Below are 22187 nucleotides of genomic sequence, written 5' to 3' on the forward strand. Positions count from 1 at the left end.
AGTAGGTTAATTAATACTGACAGAAACCTGGTTGTATCTCAGGTGTTCCCATAAGTGTCCTCCTTTTGGTGTCAGGCATGTGATATGTTGCATGGCTTTCCCTGCTCAACCACCATATTAAGCTTATTCTTCATGGCAATACTGATAATGTCTGTTCCGCCATAGACTTTTATTAGTTGGTTTCCAACTCGCTTATTAACATTGAGCCATTGTATTGTTTACCAAAGACCGTATAATGAGTGAAGGTGATCCTGATGCCTGAAAATAATCTATAATTCTACATATATGTTAGCAAATGTTTTACCTCTTTCTTCTGCTATACCAAATTATATTCAGTGTTCTCTTGAATGTGCAAATATTTTTGGGAGGTATAAAAGGAAGAATGCTTTGAAAAATGAACATACTAATATTTTATTTTTATAGTTTAACAAAAGCAGAGTGAAATTGTAAATCAAGCCATTATTTGGTGTGACCACCCTTTGCCTTCAAAACGGCATCAATTCTAAAAGGGTACACTTGCACAAAGTTTAAGGAAGTCGGGTAGGTTGTTCCAAACATCTAGAACTTCTGTAGAGTTTAAGCAGCCTCAGTTTCTTCTCTCTACGTGTAATCCCAGACAGACTCAATGATGTTGAGATTAGGGCTCTGTGAAGGCCACACAATCCCTTCCAGGACTCCTTGTTCTTCTTTAGGGTGAAAAGTAGTTCTTAATGACTTTGGCTATAAGTTTGAGGGTGCTGCCTCCCTGATGGCATTCAATGATGGATAAGTATTTGCCTGTACTTAGCATCGAGGAGACCATTTATTCTGATCTAATCCCCGACGGCGTTTGCAGAAATGATGAAAGTTCACCATGCTTCGCTTTTGCCTGCAAACGTTGTTGTGCCCTGAATTGATGTAACTCATCAATTCAGGGCACCTGCTGCCATTTTTTCTGCACCCCAGTACTTGGTCTTGTATCCACATTGGTATTAGTCCGCAAGTTCTCCATTAACACCACTTTTTACCAGGCATCTCCAGACAGTAGATGGGTGTACCAGGATCCCACTATTTTGTGGCCAGTTCTGAGCTGATGGCACTGCTGGAAGGGGACTGTGCTTGATGTGTTTTTAATCTGCTGCAGCAATTTTCCTTGGTGGCATGTCTGCATGGGAAAGACTTTGCTGATGCAGTATAACTACCTTGTGTTTTGTTGCTGTTCTCAGTCTTGCCATGGTGTATGACTTTTGTCATGAAACTTCTTCTCTATTTTTTTTCCCTCCTACGCAGCTAACTTACACCTAACTAAATGTCCCAAAATTTGTGCAAGTATAACTAGAAGGCAAACCAAATATTGATTTGATTTTTCTTGCATTTTGTTAAACATAAACTATTAACATATCTATTTTTGGAAGCATTCTTATCTTATTTCATACCTGCCTAAAACATTTGCACAGTACAATATAAATCTATATATCTATATAGATATAGATATAAATAGTCATAGGTGATAAATAGAAAAAGCAAATTAAAAATGTTTTGTGTGTTGTTGAGTATGTGTGTATCGCTATTTTATTTCATTTGTCTCCAGTAGATATTTTGCCCTATAGCTTAGTTTCTGCAGATAATAAGCCCAGAGACAGAGTGAATGGAAACAGCTTGGGTTTTTCTGGGTGGTTAAAGTCCTGCTAGAAATGTATTGTTATGTCTCTTCTTTTGCAGTTGTGGGTCTTGACATGAACATCAATCAGTTTTTGAAGAGCCTGGGTCTTGAGCACCTTCGGGACATCTTTGAGACAGAACAGGTGGGAAGCGGGCTCATGAGGCTAAGTTGTTTTTTCTTTTGAAATTGAACATGATACTCTTGTTGTTTTGGGGAAATAGGCTTTTTTTGTTTTGTTTTATTAGAGCAGTTTGAAAAATGTTACTGTAAAATCCTAGGAGCCATACATGTATTGATAGAAAAATGTATTGATTAAAGTGACAGCATCAACGTTTATTCACAAAGCTTCCTTCTGTATTAATCAATGTTAGTAACTTTATGAATAATCCCCTGGTAGCATTTTGTGTTAGTACAAAGCAAACTAGACATATCACATGATCAGCCTGCAACCCTAAAGAAGAAAAAGGTGGTTTTTATCATATGATAAAGGGTGGATTGGAGGCAAGTGAGACCATGTCGTGATACTCCCCGCTGCCCACGCGTCTTCTAACTTTGTGGGACGTTCAGATTTGTGTCATGAGGTACCTGTGTTGTCCGTTTATTTGCTTACTATGCCATCAGGACGAGCAGTACACTCATCTATGTTATAGGTCTGAAGTGTAGGCCAATTTAAAATGGGCATTAATGAGATATATAAGCTGAGAAAGACTTTGTGGAAGTACTGCTGAGAGGTACATCCATCCTGTGTACTTTAATGAGTGTGGTCTGTTTCAAATGCATAGTAGGATTCTGCAGAATCCCCCTGAATGCATTTGCTCCGTTTCCCCTACTCCCGGCCAAATGCACAACAGGAGATGTATTCGACCGTGATGTACTCCACTCCAACCCTGGCTCTGGTGAGCTCTGCAGCCTCATCTTTGTATTACTGCTATATGGAAGGGAAAACAGACAAACAGACCCAGTGAGAAGCATTAGTGAGAAAAAGCTCTGCAAAGTTAATTCGATTGATAGGTTTTGTTATGTATACAGCTTTAAAAATACATTTCCGACATGAAGACATGATCAGCAGAAGAAAACAAAAAAATCAGCAGATAACACACTGCAAAGGAACTTATAATTCCTATATAGTTGTCTTGAATAATTCTGGTCATGATCTACGTCCAACAGACTACATTGGGCTGTGTAGTGCAGGGGCAGACATAATGATGGTTCTGCATAAATATAGTCTCAGCGCTACCAATATGACAGTTCTGCTTTTATAAAATAAAATAGTGACAGTAGCAGTGCTATTCATTTAAACAATATAATGTTCTTGATGGGGTAAGGAAATGGCAAGCATGTGTTTTAAACGAATGTTAACACTAGTGATTTGTTGCAGTTGGGTTTTTATCACCTTCGTTTCATTATGAATGGCAAACCCCAGCTTCTACTAGAACTGCTGAACTAGGCTTCTATAATGCATATTTAATGTGGTAAGATTTCATGCTGGTGAGAAAATCACCATTCTAAATGCTTTGATACCATTCATTCAGAGGAAATGAAAGCGTGGGATTCAAATTATATTACTCCGTTAGTCCATTCAATAGTAGTGTAATATATATATATATGTGTGTGTGTGTTTTTGTGAGATAAACATCTGTATATAATACAGTGATAAAATGCAGTTGTAGCATCTGTTTTTTAAAAAAAAAAAAATATTGGTTCCCTTTTTTCCACCTTTGTTTTCCTGAATAAGGGAGAATGCTCTCTAAACATTAATCTTACTCCTTTGATTATGGACCACATATCTCATTAGTTATTTGTTTTACAGTCACCAGCGGCTGTTCTTTTTATATTCTTGTCCTGTATCTGTCCACAGTACGCTGCAAGACAAAATTAATTTAGTCCAGATTCTGTTGAGTACTCCTCTCTGCATGGTACTGAATAACGATGAGATTTTTATGCTCGCAGCATCCACAGATGAATTTTGCCTAAACATTTGGGTCTGCTCCAAAAAATCTCATTTAAAAAAAAAAAAAAAAAAGACTCAATAGAAACAATAGACTTTTGCAATTCATTAATGTTATATATACACATAAACACACACACGCGCGCATATTGTTCCCAAGCGATTCTATACCGGTACAGCGAATCTTGACGTGGATAACCAAGAATTGTTACAGAGCCATATTAAACACCAATATGACTCCAGATGGCATAACAGACACACCGCTTCAGGGGTCCAGCAGCTTTGCATACGCGGAGAACCCTGCACTGGTTGACCATCCCTTTGGTTGCATTTGACACACTTTACGCAATGAGAAGGATGAAATCTACTCGGCCACTGGGGGGCATGCTGTGCCGTATACTGTGGATTTTATTATTATACATAATACTGGGATTTTCCTGGAAGAGTCCAACATCCAACGTTGTCTCCAATCCTAAGACTTACGTTTGTCATCACTGCTCTTAAATTAAATTGTTATAAAGTAATGTAAAAAAAAAATGTGTGTAAGTAAATCTTATCTTGGTAATAGGAGTATGCCTCATTTAAGTAAATATTTATCTGTGTACAAGAAAAGGGATGTTGCTCTTTTTGATGTGAGCAATTTTAAACAACTCAAGGATCAGAGGGTCCTCAAAGCTGCGAGACAGGTAATAATCAACAGGCTCTCATAGGTGCAATAATCATACCACATCCATTTTCCTCAGGGAAAGAGCTTGTGACTTTGATGTTATCTGAATTGCAGCAATCTCATATTAATGGACTTGGATTTCACATTCCAATTTCCTTACAAATTGATCATACAGTGCAAGTCACCCTTTTCAGACCATTATAGAGCATCTAGAGAACAAAACTGCAATGACTTTAATCAGCAGAACTTAAACATCTTTCTATATGCCGTGTTAACATTTTTTTACACAACATATAAGCAATTTTTAGGATATTTACAATAAAATATTTTTTATGCTTGGATATTTGATGTACTTATTTGAAACTTTCCTTCAGTGGAGAAGTCTACTTTGCCACTCTGCTTTATTATAGCTCGTTTGAGCAGGGCCCTCATTAAAGGGTGCACTCATGAGACCTTTAAGAAAGGGCCTAGGGTAGAATACATCACTGATTATACCCCTCTAGTAAATAAGTAAAGATGTCTTTGTATATACATTGTTTTCATTTTTTTTATAATGAAAAGGTGATCTTTCAATAACTGTTCAACCTCGATAGTATAATAAAACCACCTTTTTCTTTCGGGTTGCAAGCTGATCATGTGACATGTCTGTTTTGCTATAATACGCTTATGAGCAATATTCTGTAAATCTTACATAAAAAGACTAGGCATGAATTGTCTAAGCATGAGTAATTTGGGATGTTTTGAAATGGATATACACTCATTTCTAGCTCATGTTTGGCAAGCCTGCCTTTAGAATATTGGCTGTTGAACCACGTCCTTGAAAATCCAAAAATGCTACTAAGGATGAGTGCTTTGAAAAGTTTGTATGTCCGCAGTCCTTGGCTGTTTGCTAACCAGCGGTCACCTGTTCCTGCATTAGTGTCATAGGACTGTAATCTGAAATGTCCTATTTTTCAAACTGTTTTAATTTAACAATATTGGTTACCTGCAACTGAGATCTATGTAAATTAATGAATGGTGGAGTTCTCTCATGTTCTAAACGGGCAAATTGAAAATGAAAAATGTGAAAAAAAATCAAGGCAAGCTGTTTTGCTGCATCACAGAATAGCTGTCAAGATATATATATATCTTAAATATTTAACTTGGTCAAATATGAATATTATTTCATGAATTTTTGATGCCCCGTTTAGTGTCTCCTTCAAAATGAAATGCCTGGTTTGATCTTTAATCTCTTATTTATGACAGAATAATATTAATATGACCAAAAAGAAAGCTATGCTGGTGTGATTATGATCAAAATGAAATTAGAAAAGGCTTTATCTAATATTTTAGAGAGCACTTTTTCTTTGAGATTTTATATGTGTATGAGCGCTACGCTCATACACATATAAAATCTCAAAGAAAAAGTGCAATTAAGATTTAAAGTTTCCATTTTATGCTCCGTAACTTCCGAAAAACATTTTAAAAAAATACTTGCATGTTGGGATTTTTGAAATTCAGAACAATTACATTTAATATATTTTGTGTTATTTTGGTTAACGAAACTGGGTTGGGGACCATTTTCATGGGAAAAAAAAACATTAGATAAAGTATAGGTTTTTTCCCTGAAAAACTTCATCATGTTAATGTCAGGTTTTTGGGAACAAAACACCCTTGGTAAAGAAAGGGTAAAATGTTTTGATAAATATATATATTTAAAGAATGCAAAACTGGCATAGTTTTACCTTGTCCAGATGTTTCCCTGTAGGATGCATTGGAAACTTGGCACCTTTTTTTGAACTCTAATATAAAGTTTGCCAGTTTTTGTTTGCCATGGAGAAGCTTTTTTGTAGAATTTTAGATGCAGTTTACAGAAATGCAAGATTACTTCTAATTGCATATAAAAGATCCATTTTAATTACAAAACCTCATATAAACCGCATTAAGATTCGTGAGTAATTTGTTCTTATCCCAGTACCAGCAGGATGTTTTTCTTAGCATAATAAAAATTGTATTTGGGTAGCGTAAATTAATGCATATTGCATGAATAACAAGTTTCCCAGATTATAGCTATTATTAGAAGCAAGCAGTTTTCAAATCCTTCAACCCAGCATAACTTTCCTATTCATCTACTAAAGGGGCTAAGAATGTGTTCTTATGAAGCAAACAACAAAGGAACCTTCTGACAGAAGTGTTCTATTTTTTGTCACTCTCCAGATCACGTTAGATGTGTTGGCAGACATGGGTCACGAAGAATTGAAGGAGATTGGCATTAATGCGTATGGACACCGTCACAAGTTGATCAAAGGAGTTGAGCGTCTACTTGGAGGTCAGCAAGGTAAAAACGTCGAAATTGATAACTCCTGTCACACAAATCCTGTGACAAGTAAATAGCATGACTTTTGTTAATATGATTATTTCCATGTGTAAACATTACATGTGAAGAAAATGGAACTATAAAATGTAGAGTTTGTCCTCCAAAGAGGAAAGCAGATATTTAGACTGTAAGTATCAGTTAACCCTGTTTAGCTGTACAACGCTGCAGAATATACTTTGAATTAATCAAGTTATCTGCAACCTTGTCCTTACGTGAGATGCTAATTAAAAAAGTCAATGAATATTAATTTAGTGCAGTATGATTGCTCTGCAGCTTCTGCGTAAATGGTGTTAAAAAGGAACACAGCTACTCTAGAACTTCACTGCTTAAAGATGTTTTTGCTATACCAATAAAGAGCATTTAATGCTGTTACAGTAATTGGTTATTTTTATTATAGAAAAACAAAAGGCAACGTCCAACCCCAGCAACTCATCTTTAGTGAGCTTCCCAGATTGCTCGTGAAACTAGCTGCTTAGTCTGTACTATGAGTCTCTCAGAAAGGTGTCTACCCAAATGTTCCTTCAAGTTTTAGTTTAGCTCTTCAAACTATTAATTCCTTCATACAGGACTGGTATTTGTATACCTTAGATAAAATAACATTATGTGACATTATGTGAATAATTTCAATAATAATATAAAATAAATTGTAGGGATTAGAGCCATTCAGACCCGGTGATCTGTGAAGTCCACTTGTATTAGGTGTATAGGACTAGCCAAAAAAATTCCCATTTTATAAATGTTTATTATAGCACAGTTTGATATCTGTGGCATGTTAACATAAATACCACTGAAAAACAGCCTGGCCATGATTCATTTTGACAAAATAAAATCTTCCTTCAGTAACCTTGAGTTCTTGATCTTCAGTTATCTGTTGCTTCCAAACATATGGTGGAATTAATGTTCAAGGGCGGCATTGCTTGGAGGCATTCAGGTATAGCTGCAGTCACTGCTTGATCTTGTTGACATTTCCCATCAATACTTGCATTTCACTCACACAACAGCTCAGAGGCAATTGCATTTTGTGTGATTTAGTTTCTTTTGGATTCTGTTTCATTACAGGCACCAATCCTTATTTGACTTTCCATTGCGTTAGTCAAGGTACTGTGCTCGTAGACCTCGCTTCGGATGATAAGGAATACCAGTCTGTAGAGGAAGAGGTAAAAATGTTATTTATTTTCAAACTATTCATTTGTAAATATAAAAAGTCATGCCAAATGGATAAAAGGTAATGTGTAATTGTGCACCACCATGTTTTTTTTTCCTTCAGATAGCTTTGTCTTTCATATGCATGAACTAAATACCATTTATATGCATGAACTAAATACCAATACTAAAAAATAGCATGCCTAAATACCATTTATTTTCTACTGAGCCATAAACACAGTGACTCAAACTTGGGAGGGACGCGCATGTGATATAAGTTAAAAAGCATTAGATGTTGTGCTTTAACCGCAGTGAAGATGGCAAGGGCATCCGTTCCATTGTAAGGCCATAGAGGGACATTGGCTCCCCAGTTGATGGGAAATGGCTCCCCTACCTTGTAAAACCACTAGAGGATCAGATCTTCATGATCCCCCTCGCTAGAGAACCACTAATGTATTCAAGGCTTAAACCTACCAAAAGCCAAGTCTTCAAGGACTTGGCTCCACTATGGCATTTTCAGTGCATACAATTCCTAAATAAAATCAATCAAGCCCCCGAAAAAGTACCTACGTTAGCAGCTTGCTTCTCTCCCTTGCTTCTGACAAGTCAAGTGAGTTGTGGTAAGAAGAAAACATTAATCACAGTGCATTATGTATTCATTATGCAGGACCAATCATGTCCTTACTGATAAACTCTATAGGGTTGGCCAAAGTGTGTCCCATCTTTCGTCCACAGATCCCCATGCCCCTCTTTGCTAGGCATGAATGTATCAATGTTATGTAGCAAAGTGTGTGTTAATAAAAGGAGATGTTTATATAAATATAGTTTGTAAGCTACACACAAGCGGGGCCGTTTTTTCAATGTTTTAACAGTTCTGTATAAAGTTAATTTTCATTTTCCCTTATTTTGTGATATGGAATCTTCTGGTGCTCTGTAAATGAAATATACTGTGTAGTAGCCAATAAAACTAATCAAAACGTGCTTGGTATAAAGCCATAAAGTATCATTGAGTGGACTGATAACATAAATATTTATTGGTCAACCAACATTTATTACGTGAACTCTTAAGCAGATTAGCCCCAAAATGTCAGCTTTTATTTTTGTTTTTTTATTTAAATTACTTGTTTTGTAATATGTAAAGTGTGTGAGCTCTAGGCTTTAATACAACCCATATCAAATGTGGTGGAATGCTAAAACAAAAAAAAAATGCTAATTTGCACAGCGAACACAATGTGATATCACATGTCATGTTTTTCACATTTCTGTGCCTATATGATATGGTAGGCAAAAAATGCTTCCAAACAGAATGTTAACTGAGCTCACTACTGAATCATTGTTCTAGTTTTTCGGGATAAAAAATAAACCTTTAAGAGGGAAGAAAAAGACCACATTCTATTTAGTCGCATTTTAGGGAACGTTTTCTCCAATAAATAGTATTTTTTCAAATAGGTTACTTTTGTTTTCCTGTATGCTAGAATACCTGGCTTTTGGCGGGAAAAGTTCATAATTGAACCTAGTGTATTTTATGGTAGCTGTAACAAAGCACTCAGATTGCATGTGTATCCATAAGTATATACTTTCCTTTTGAAGAATAGACCTCTGGTCCCCAAAAGCTTATGTAACTTTCTGTTTTTGCCAATAAAAGGTATCGTCTTTGACCAACGATTCCACTTTCTGTTGGGCTAATACAGAATTATTCATTTTTTAAGTGTATCCCAATTATACTAATATTGTGTAGGCTGAACTTTCGTAGTGGACTTGATAACTTTTGTTCCATATGACTTACCAAGCGGTACATCAATTTCAGTGTTTTATTTGCATGAATGAATTTGTAAAAGCATAGAATATTTAGTGTTTTTGTTGTCGTAAAGTGTACACGCAATAGGAAAAAGGTATGAAGAGATATTGTCGCTTTAAATGTTTTGCTCATAATTATAAGAATGGTTTTGTTGATCATGCTGTTTGAACCTTAGTGAATTCCGGTGGAAGACATGCAAAACTGCGTCTCAGAGTTGACTTGCCTTAACTGTACATTGTATTTTTTCCCTTTGATTCCAAAAAGCAGAGCTTACTATTTATTACACTTTAATGTTTAGCAAGCACTTTTGTCTTCTTTTGCATGATCTCGCATTGCAACAACAAAAATAATTCCTGAAAGCAAAATGTGGTACATATAGTATGTAATAGTTTGAAGTTGCTTAGGACCAAGAATTCTATTTTATTAATTGAAACACACAATTTTTTTTTTCTTCTCTCCGGAAATAAAGATGCAGAATTCTATCCGTGAGCATCGAGACGGTGGCAATGCTGGAGGAGTTTTCAACCGATATAATGTTATCAGGGTAAGGATGGAAGACTTCTGAAAACTCCGCTTTAACAATGTTGCTGTAATGCCTGTAATTTACACTTCTATGTAAATATTTTAAATGTGTAGCGCAATATCATTTTTCCTGTTCTGTATATAGTCAGTGGAGCAGAAAACTGACCTCTATAATTTTTAATTCTGCACTGTGTTCCTCTTGCAATACAAGAGGTGATAATGAAACTTACACATTCAAATCATAGATATATTCTGTTACGAGACTGATTGAATAGTAACCTTGGATAATCTTTCCAAAGCATATTCGCACACATCAAAGCTTGGTCTAATTTTGTTTTTATCATCCTCTTTCGACACAGATTCAAAAGGTAGTTAACAAAAAACTCAGGGAGAGGTTCTGTCACCGGCAAAAAGAAGTCTCTGAAGAAAACCATAACCATCACAACGAGCGGATGTTATTCCACGGTAACTGGATTACTTCTGTCTGTCTATCCATCTGTCTTAGTCTGTCAATGTCGTTGGCTAATAAACATAAAACAATGACAACATGATTGTAATTTTATGAATACATGGGACATTTGACAAAAAAGCACATGCAAAATGTCTGCAGTCTGTAATGTTTCCCTATAGTTCCATTCTGCTGCATTTTGTACACTGATACGCTAATTGCTGGTCTGTGAAGTCCACAGTAGGACAGTCTTATTTTCATTTACAGGGCTGGACAAATTCTGCAAATCTCTGACCTGCAATATTTACTTCATGTACCTATGTATAATGACATATCAACAACCTATATATAGATTTATTCTACTTACTTACTGTGTCACTCCATTCTTTTTTTTTATTTATTTTTTAATCAGGTTCTCCCTTCATCAATGCTATAATACACAAAGGCTTTGATGAGAGACACGCATATATTGGGGGCATGTTTGGAGCTGGCATATACTTTGCAGAAAACTCTTCAAAGAGCAACCAATATGTTTACGGTATAGGAGGAGGAACTGGCTGTCCAACCCACAAAGACAGATCATGTTATATATGCCACAGGTTTGTGTTTTTAGTTTGCACACTTTGCAATGCTTTATGTGTAATGCCTGAAAATGTTATTACCCTGTATGAAGAGGTGCTGTTAGGGAAACTAATGGGATTAACTGCCCAAAGTCAGTGAAATAAATATATAACCTGAATAGTTGGTTACAGAACATCTGCTGTAGATCAGCCTTCAACAAAAGTGGGAGTTAATACAGTGAATTAATTTAAACAGGCATATTAAGGATAGTCTTATGCCTATCCTATAAGACCCAAGGATCAAATAAGCTTTGAGAAATAGGCCAAAGGCTGTGTTTCTGTGGATATATTGTGTGCGTGCGCACAGAATGTCCGTGGAGATTTTAAAGTATCCTTGGCGGATGGGTGTTAGACGCTTATTGTGTGTAAGGGAGATGTCCATGGTAAGGCCCTGTTTTTTTTTTAGAATACAAGTTAAAAGCAGTCTTGCTATTTACTTTAAAAACACTAATAAAAAAAAAAAAGGTTGATAAATGGCTGTACGACTATTTCATAAAAAACTATGGTATTTCCAGCTTAGAACAATGAGAATAGCAAATAATACACAAGTCACACCCTTCTTATTATGCAGACGGAACACCGCTTTAGATGTAAGGTTTAAGATTTATAGCACTTTTCTGCTTGGAACCTTATACCCTACATCCTATCCTCCACGTCTAATTTATTGGTGACCTTGGTTACTCCTCAAACTCATTTGTAGGCCGTGACTTACAAAATGCATTTTAAACCTGGGTAGAAAAACCTTACGTGCGTTATTGGAGAAGAGGGGTATTTTTCATTTTATTTTTCCCTGCAAATAAAAAGTCATACTGTCATGCAGTGACATTAAAATTGAGTTGACGTTTAATAGTGTTCCAATGTCTTTGTTACATATTAATATATTTGAGTTTTATATATATATATATATATATATATATATATACATACATTAATGTTAATATAAACATATTCTAGTTTGTATTGTATTCATTATACTATGTTACCTGTGTTAAAGCTGTCCTAAAGTCTTAAAATATTTAAGAATGCAATAATCCAGGTAAATGCAAGGTATAATTTTCTCCATTTGTATATCCCTAATTTGTACATACATGCATAATATATTCCATGTATAATGTTTTTCCTGTTCTTTTTACCAGGCAAATGCTGTTCTGCAGAGTCACGCTTGGCAAATCCTTCTTGCAGTTCAGTACAATGAAAATGGCACATGCCCCTCCTGGACATCACTCTGTGATTGGCAGACCTAGTGTTAATGGACTGGCCTATGCAGAGTATGTCATTTACAGAGGAGAACAGGTATGTACAATCTAAACATATATAGATATCTATATATCTATAGATAGATAGATATAGATATATATCTCTATAAGGCTAGGTTTCCACTTGTTTTTTTTTTTTTTGCTAAAAACGCCCATAAAAACGCCAATTCAGCCACATGGCGTTTTTTTTGTGAAAAAACGCTGCAGCCAGATGTTAGCTGTTCTTCAATAGGAAATCGCACAATGCCATATCCACTTGGCGTTTTTTTGTTTGGCGTTTTTTCAGTCCTCTTTGGCGTTTTTTTGCTTTTTTGGGCTCTGTGGCAGTTTTTCAAAATCGCAGCATGTTGACACTCTGGTGTTTTTTGCAAGGAAATCTTGGCGTTTTTCTCCAATAGAAGTCTATGGGAGAGAAAAAACGCCATGAAAAAGCCATGTGGGTTTTTTGCCTTGGCGTTTTTTATGGTGTTTTTTTCCACAGTTACAATGCAGAGGATGGACCCAGTATCTGTGTGTCTTACAAGAAATAGGCTGGAAACAAACAGTTTCACACAAAACAAAGTTCATATTGAATTTTACACCATTGGGACTAAACATGCCATTACAAACAAACATACCCGACGCATCTACTGGATCCTGCGTCCCAAAAGCAACAGCAAACAATTTGCACCATCATTTGGGGCCAATCTTCCTAGAGGAGCAGACATTCGGAATAAAGCATGCCTTACAAACCACAGAAAAGAGACAAAAGGGTCCGCCGGGGTGTTTAAGCAGAACTCTACCAAGTAAAGGACATCAGGAGAGGGTAGATACTTGCCATTTATCCGAATCCCTTTTAGCTGGGTGAAACTTCTAACTTGTAAAGGCTGCAAAAACTGCCTAAGGTCAAAAAAAGCAATTTCCACAGAAAGGCTAAAACGCCAGAAAAAACTCCAGAAAAAACGCCAAAACGCAGGTAAATGCAGTGGCAGTTTTCCTGGCGTTTTTCATCGAGAAAAAAACGCAAGACAAAAACCCAAGTGGAAACCTAGCCTAAATGTGACCTATATCTCCCTGAATATGTTATCATCAGAATACAAGTTCCCGATTAATAGATATAAGAAGTGTAGCTCAGTTAAGACGAAATATGAAATCAATAATCATAATCCCACAGCTACTGTGTAGATAATGTTATATGCACAAAAAGAACATTGTTTTGTTTTTGTATACTGCAAAATGAACTAGTCTTACAATGTTAAAAAATATGACTACAATGTTTAATCTCACTATTACATACAGCACACTGCCATTGCATAGTCCATGGTGTAATGAACTGTATTCTATAGGAACAACTGATGACTTGCTATCTGTAGTCACAATTTTGAAATAGGGCATATAGCAAATCAGCGTCTCATCACAGCAAGTCCCCATGCATGTTTTTTTTTTGTTTTGCTTTGTTTTTTAATGACATTAAAAAAATATGCACTTACTGGCGTCCATGGTTATTTCAGATTTCTACACTTTCAGCACCAAAAGCTGAATTAAATTTAATTAATAGACCTGTAATAATTCAAACGTAGAGGAGCACTGTTGTGAAAACTCAGAGTATTTCATATCCCCAGTCCACTCAAATGTAATTCCATACGTTATCATCAATGGATTTTCATTCAGATATTTTCAGAAATAGACTCTGCTCTGAAGGCCGTTGATGCAGGGATCAGAATTTTTTAATGAATGTTTTACTTAGTCGAAGGGCATAGCAGTGTTTTTACGAAATGAGGTCTATTCCATGAGAGTGACATTGTTTTTTTTTTTAGCATTAATTCTTTTCATTGTGACCAAGTATTATCTAAGTACATTGTAATAAACAACTGTTGTAACCTAAAATGTCAGTTTTGCTGGTTCTATCACATTACATAAGACTTCTTTTGCTTTCAGGCGTACCCCGAATATCTTATTACATACCAGATAATGAAGCCAGAAGCTCCGTTGCAGGCCACAACGACAGCAGAGCAGAAGACCTAGTCACAAGCCCAATGTAGTGGACATACTGCGTTTTCCAACTAGAGCTGGACAGTTACGTGACTGTGTCTATGGGAATGTTTTTCCCTAAGGAAAGCCCGGGCGTCCTGGAATAAGCTGTATTTTTTAAGTGTTATATTGATGGTTTTATTCTGCGTGAAAATATACCCATTTGCTAATGTTTACAAGGGGCTGCCTTTTAAAAGTGTTTTCTCAGGCTCATTTTCATCTGAAAAACAAACCTTGAATAACATTTTATCAACACTACAATATTGCAACATCAGCATTACCACCATGGTTCATTTAGATGTTCTATACATGTGTGTGTAACGTTAATGTGAAAGCCCGAAGTCACCACGTAATCAACTATTTATTTGATGTAATGCATATATATGCGTATCTGTATTCCAGTAATGAGCCAGAACGTAACAAAAATATTTTTTTTCCATTTTTGCACAAAGATGGCAGAGTCAATAAGCAATGCAATATTTACTTCTGTTTACCATGGAACAAGTAAGAGCCTTTAATATGTGTTGTCTTCTTTCTCTTTGCACTTGTACAACTCGATATATTGTCAATGAAGAAGGAACATAAAATAAATGTTTAGAATTGTAAAAAGTTATTTTCATTAAAGTGGACCAATCTTCCAAAACCATCCTAGATCTAGTTAGTGTGGCAGGAAATAAAAATGGTCTCCGTGTAACATAAAAAATTCTCCAAAATTCTGGCAGTTTGACATAAACTGACACCAAACTGATGACATTTTAGGGGAAATGTCTGCATTAAACCAGTTTTCCCAAACTCTAGCATGAAAAAAACTGAATAAGATTTTAACTTTCCTAGGAAAAAAATCTGGAAAGTGTTTATGCTTATCTATAAATATGTGACTTGTTTTGCTAGTGAATAGGTTTTTCAGGCACCTTTAGATGAACTGTACTCTTGATCAACTTTACAACCTTATCACCCTTGTAGCTTTGTTTAAAGCTTAACACCATCATGAAAACTGTTGTGCTTTTGCCTTTCAATTTTGTTGTAGTTTTGTAGAAAAGTACATTTCGTTTCTTTTTTTTTTTTTTATCAATTTGAAAGATTTCCCATTAAGAAATCGTGCCATAAAACATCGTTGTTTTATACTACTAAAGCTGATGATCCACTCTTGGATGCATGATTTATCCTATTAGAGTTCATTTTCACAGATAAATGTCCCTTCAGGTCAAAGCTTGAGCATTATTTCCAGTAACATAGCAGTTCATTCTCTTGCCTCTGCTTTGTCTTGGTTTATGTTACTGTAGATGTAGAAGATCTCTACTTTTACACTAATTAAGAAGAAGAAACACCTGAACGAATATTAAGCTGAAAAACTGTGTGTTACATAATATTATAAAACTCTAAGAATTGGCATTACTAAACTGTTTCTTGTTTCATGGTATCAAATGTCACTGTATCTCAGTGTTTGTTAGATCTTTATATAATGAAGAGGTATCATTTTGTTGAGGAAAAAACAATATAATCCATGTTTTTTTTTCCAATAAACTGATTTTTTTTTTTATAAACTTCTTATTGGCGTTCATTATAAAAAGGTTGCATCTTGGGGAGTTACAACAGCTGGTTATGTGAACACTTATTTGGTAGTTTCATGGAAGATTGTATTACGTTGAATCTTTGCAAGTAAAAGTTTGCGAGAGGGGCTTAGTTAAGACACCTTTCATATAATCAATATGACAACCAGTTGTAAAGGTGATTGTGGGTTAGACGGTTTACATTATTTGGCGCAGTCAACATGATTAGCAATAGCCTTCCATTTTCTTGAGACTTTACTATAATTTGTTACTCGTAAATCTTATGTACATTTAATGTAAATTTTAATCTAGCTAATTAATGGGGCCTATTGATTTCTTGTTTGGTATCCTCTATTGAAGTCTCCAGCTATAGATATCTTCACACACATACTTAAAAGGACCAAATGGTTCTCTGGTCTAAAAAAATAAAAAATGTGATTTTACACACAATGTGGCTATATGGATTAATAATGCTTGGAAAATAAACATGCTTATGGCTACATGTTTTGTAGGTATTTAATTTGGCAACACACGTGATGCAGTATTCTTGGCAAAAGTAAGCCTCTATCAAGGGTAAGCAGCAAGTTTTTTTTTTAAATGAGAACTTTCATGTGGCTACCACATCCCCACCTGGAGGATACCATGTCTATAGTTTATATAGTTTAGCAGGCTCAGACCCTGAAGAGTGTCTATAATCTATTTTATCGTTTATCTCTCTCTAGAGCTGTGATGCAGGACTTCCTCAAAACCTGGAAGTTCTGGATAGACAATCAATAAGAAGATTTGAAGCTTGAGTAAGAGAGTTCGTCAGAAAGGGGAATTAGGTTGAAATCGCTTCTGCATTTCTTATCTTCTAATTAGTTTTTTTAAGAAACATTAAGAATAAAAGGTTCTAGAAAAGGTAGATAGCACAGAAAGGAGAGGGGCTTTACATCAGAACAAAGGGGGCAGAGATGGGGGCGAGGCAAGATCAGAACAGAGGAGGTATGTAATAATAAAAATTCAAGAGAGTCATGATATTAAATGTATGCTTTCTAATGCAAGGAGCCTAAATCACAAAATGAGGGAACTAGAGGCAATAGCATACAGTAAGTAATATGACATATTAGGCATAACGGAAACATGGTGAGATGAGACACATGACTGGGCAGTTAACTTAAATGGTTACACGTTATTTAGGAAGGACAGAAAAAGCAGGAAGGGAGATGGAGTATGCTTGTATGTTAACAACGAGCTAAAGTCTAATATTAAACAACTTAAATGTGACAAGGAAAATGTGGAAGCTTTATGGGTAGATATCAGCTTGGGGCAAAAAAAAAAGGAAATTACCCGGACATAAATTGGGACAGAGGGACTAGTAGTTCTGCAAGGGGATTCAGGCTTTTGAACCTGTTAAATGACACCTTCATGTCACAACTGGTACAAGCACCAACTAGAAGGATTCTTGTCTGGATCTTGTTATAAACAAACAATGTTGATCTACTGTCAAACATTCAAGTGGGGGAGCACTTGGGTAATAGTGATCACAATAAGGTGTCTTTTGAAATAAACTCAAAAAAGAAATTGCACATGGAGAATACTAAAACATATAATTTTAAAAAGGCAAATTTCAATAAAATAAGGGCAGCTTTACAACATACTGACTGGCATAAACTCTTTAGTGATAAAAAACACTGAGGAAAATGGAGTATCTTCAAACAAATATTAGAAAAGGTGCACTTCTCAATATGTACCATTGGGTAATAAATATAAAAGAAACAGATTGAAACCAATGTGGCTCAGTGGGGGAAGTAAACCAATAAATTAAAAATAAGAAAAAGGTTTTTAAAGCATTTAAATCGGACAAATCAGAGGCATCCTATATAAGATATAAGGAAGCCAATAATGCATGCAAAATGGTGATTAGATGGGCTAAACTATAAAATGAGAGAGGGATAGCCAAAGAGAGCAAAACCAACCCCAAAAAATTATTTAGGTACCGTATTTGCTCGATTACAAGATGACCCTGATTATAAGACGACCCCCCAAATCTGAATATTAATTTAGGAAAAAAAGAAAAAGCCTGAATATAAGATGACCCTATAGGAAAAAAGTTTTACCAGTAAATGTTAATTCATGTAAACTATTTTTTTTTTTAATAAAAGCTATGATTGAGAAAAATATTTTGGTTTTATTTCCTTCTATTTTCCAACCTGCCCCCCCAGTTATGCACATCTGCCCCAGAAATGCCTTATACCCCCTATATGCCACTGTGCCCCGTGATATGCCTTTTAACCCTCTAAATGCCACTGTGCCCCATGATATGCCTTTTAACCCTATATGCCACTGTGCCCCCATGATATGCCTTTTAACCCTATATGCCACTGTGCCCCATGATATGCCTTTTGACCCCCTATGTGCCACTCTGCCTCCAGAAATGCATTATACCCCTATATGCCACTCTGGCATTTAGAGGGTTAAAAGGCATATTATGGGGAAGAGTGGCATATAGGGAGGTTTAAGGCATTCAGGAGGCAGAGTGGCATATAGAGGGTTAAAAGGGCATTTGTGGAGGCAGAGTGGCATTAAGGGGGTTAAAAGGCATTTTACAGAGCACTCTGCCTCCAGAAATGCCTTATGCCCCCCATTTAACACTCCCCTGCCCCCCCCCCAACTTACCGGTGCTTCTGACTTCCCTGTCATGTAGGCGGGGCAGCGTGTAGATCCCACGCACTTACGCTGCAGCCGGAAGGAGGCGTGGCTAGCAGCGGGGGTTGTCTGCGTCCATCGCGCAGACCTTCCCCAACTGTCAGAGATCAGAGTTCCCTGCACTGGTATATAGTGGTGGGAGTTATGCTGTACCATATTTGTCCAGTCAATGTTATTTATTTAAACATATTTAATCTTATTTATTTTTTCAGATTTCTATTTTTTTTTTTATTCTTGCCAACATTAATTTCTTTCCGTGGTGGGGGGGGGCTACATACAGGATCCGCCTCAGGTGCCTTGCTATAAGACCTTGGGTCAAGAGCTGGAACAGGACAAAACTTTAGGATGACTCAGATTGTCCACAGGCATCTCAATACAAAAACAAAGCATTACACTACTTGTTTCTAAGCAAGTATACAACTGATTTACTTGTCTGTTTGTACCTTTAGAAGACTGGAATTGTGCAGACTTGTTGTAGAGTGAACTTTATCAATAACTAGATTTACCTTTAATGTGGAGCAAAATGCAAAATCACTGTGCTCCATCCATGACCTAACCTTGTCACAACTATTAGATTTTCTTTTATGTTTTGGTTGGGTGAATGGGATGGAAATCTTGCTTTGTTTGGTCTGCTGTGAAGCCTTATCTTTAACATTTTCATTCAGAGCTTTTATTTTTCAGAACTGGGCCATTTACATCCGGAAGCATTATCTTTCCCAATCTGACTATTCGAACACAGAAACATAGTAATTTAGGTTGAAAAAAGACACAAGTCTATCAAATTCAACCATGCTATTGATCCAAAAGGCAAGAAAACCAACATTTAAGCATGAAGGGGAAAAATTATATCTTAAAATTCCTTTCTTGTTCATCAGAGAGTGGTTTGTATTGTCCTCAGATGCTCACTTTACTCTTTCTCTTGACATGACTCTTTCTTCGTGACATTGCCTGAACACTGCTGAGTGGGTTTGGAGAGCTTCTGGTTTGAGGATCACAATATAGTGGCTGAGTAAGCCAAGCTCCAGAAAATATTGGAGCACTTCTAGGTTACAGAGGAAAACTAATGTCAGTGGCCCCTGTTTGTTTGCTATTGTCTATACATACAATCATGCTACAGTAAGGCATATTTACCATATTTTTCTTTTCGAATTAAAATGTAACTGAAACCGGTATTTCAGTTTGCTGAAATTGCGCTTAGAATGACAGTAGAAGCCGTGTTGCTAGCCGTACAGGCCTCTGGATGTCACTGTTACACAATGCTGCAGACACTATGGATGTGATCAGGATAGATAGATTTCTGAATGTATCTGCTGTCAGAGGATTAAGGTTTCCGACTTTTATTTCCATGAAGGTTTGTTGAATCATACAATACCAAGCTTTCTTGTAGGCCAAAATTATGCTGTGGTTACAACAGAAAAAAAAAACTGGGCTTGAGGAACAGTTAATATAAACTTCCTTTATACTGTAACATACCTTTTATACTGTTTACATGTTTTGGCTCAAAGCACTACTTTGTGTTGTGTAATCACAACATAAGCAAACGTCTATAATTTAAATAAGTTAAGAATTACCTATATCCCTTACGAAAAAATTACTGCAGTTTTTCTGAAGTAATACTGCAGTTTTTTGGACATGAAAAAACTGCAATACTGCACTTTTACTGCAGTATTACTGCACATTTACTGCAGTTTTACTGCATTTGTACTTCACTATACTGCAGTTGTACTGCAGTTAGTTTTGTGTGGAAGTACAAATGCAATAAAGCTGCAGTACATTGAATCACAACTGTAGGTTTGCAATATAAAAAAAAAGTGCAGTAAATGTGCAGTAAAACTGCAGTACAGTGAAGTACAAATGCAGTAAAACTGCAGTAAATGTGCAGTAATACTGCAGTAAAAGTGCAGTATTGCAGTTTTTCATGTCCAAAAAACTGCAGTATTACTTCAGAAAAACTGCAGTAATTTTTTGTAAGGGATGAGACAATTTGTATGTTTACCAAATCCAAAACAGTGTTGTTATTTATTGTTTTATATAGCAACATCATATTCAGTGGTGCTGTACAATGGGGGGATCATTTCATTTAACTACTGTTCAGTCATTCAGTCAGGGTTGTTTGGAGTTTCTGGAGCTGTTTAATGAACTGTTAAGTCTCCAAACCAGTACCTTTAACCCCTTCGCGACCTTTGCCGGTTCAGGATCGTCATGACAAGAAGGTCACTAAATGACCTTTGACGGTCCTGAACCGTCAAAAAATTAAATAAGCTTAGACCCTCTCCAGACCCTCTATAGAACTCTGGCTCCACTTGCAGGTTGAATACAGGTACTGCATTCAACCAAGCAAGTCAATGGAACCCAGCTTTCTAATCACTATGTGATTAGTAAAATATTAAAAAAAAAAAAAAAAAAAAAATGTGCTAACATTTAAAAATAATTATGCAGTGATGTCACTAGATGAACCATCCAGTACCAGCAAAATGTGTAAAAAAATATAAAAAAAGTATTAAAAAAATAAAATAAAAAAATAAAGTTTATTATTTTAAGCAAGTGCTAAAATTTTCTCAAAAATCTCAACAAAGAGTTAAAATAAAAGCACTTCAAATACCCAAGGGGTGTCTAATATTAAAAAAATGGCTGATGGGGTAAATTGGAGTGGCCGAGCTCAAAGATAGGGCATAGGTACAGACTGACCAAAATGGAGAAAAAAAAGCGCACTTCCCAAATGTGGCATTTTAAATCTCAAACAACCCGACAAACCCATGCATGTCGGAGATGTATCTGCATCACATGCACTCAGGAGATGTTCCTGAACACATATTGGGGTGTTGTTTGACAGTGACATATACCAGAACCTGTATATCTATAACTAAAGTACAATTTGTGTGAAAAAAAAAAATAAAAAAAATTACTATTACAAAGTTTGACAAAGTGTAGTTCTATAATTGGTGCATGGAAAGGGTTAAAATAACAGCATTTGGAATACCCTGGGGTGTCTAGTTTTCAAAAATATATGGTTTGAATGGGTTAAATTGAGTTAACCGGCTTCAAAGATATTCCAAAGAGGAGATGGAGACAGACTGACCAGATTTGTAAAAAAAGATTTGGAAATCATAAAATGCTGCTTGTACTTATTGCCCTATAACTTACAAAAAACAGCAAAAAAACATAAAAACAGTGGGTATTTCTAAACTCAGGACAAGTAGTAGAATCTATTTAGCTAGTTTTTTTACTTGCTTTTTTAGGTGAGTAAAAGATTTTTCAAATAAAAGTCATAAAATGTGTTTTTTTTCAATTTTTCACCATGTTTTTAAGATAAAAATGATACGATCAAAATAATGGTATCTGAAGAAAGCCCATCTTGTCCTGAAAAAAACAATATATAACTTATGTGGGTACACTAGATGGGTGAGGAGAAAGTTACAGCTGAACACAAGCACCACAAAAGTGTCAAAACAGCCTCGGTCCCACAGGGTACAAAACGAAAAATGAGCCCGGTCCTTAAGGGGTTAATTTTCAATGCACATTGGAATCATTTAGCACTG

General features: G+C 35.9%; 1 protein-coding gene across 2 annotated transcripts in view; it reads left to right on the forward strand.

Annotated features, from left to right (window-relative positions):
* The window catches only part of TNKS (tankyrase), a 104185-nt gene extending 89072 nt beyond the window's left edge, over window positions 1-15113 (forward strand). For both annotated transcript variants that reach the window (XM_053462743.1, XM_053462752.1), the window contains exons 20-27: window positions 1702-1784; window positions 6454-6574; window positions 7673-7770; window positions 10024-10098; window positions 10436-10541; window positions 10937-11123; window positions 12281-12437; window positions 14318-15113. In XM_053462743.1, the coding sequence (XP_053318718.1) occupies window positions 1702-1784; window positions 6454-6574; window positions 7673-7770; window positions 10024-10098; window positions 10436-10541; window positions 10937-11123; window positions 12281-12437; window positions 14318-14404 (914 nt within the window). In that variant the 3' untranslated portion in view covers window positions 14405-15113. The remainder of the gene's footprint in view (window positions 1-1701; window positions 1785-6453; window positions 6575-7672; window positions 7771-10023; window positions 10099-10435; window positions 10542-10936; window positions 11124-12280; window positions 12438-14317) is intronic.
* The last annotated feature ends 7074 nt before the right edge of the window (window positions 15114-22187 follow it).

The sequence above is a fragment of the Spea bombifrons genome, chromosome 1 (assembly GCF_027358695.1).
Source record: "Spea bombifrons isolate aSpeBom1 chromosome 1, aSpeBom1.2.pri, whole genome shotgun sequence".
Classification (NCBI taxonomy): domain Eukaryota; kingdom Metazoa; phylum Chordata; class Amphibia; order Anura; family Pelobatidae; genus Spea; species Spea bombifrons.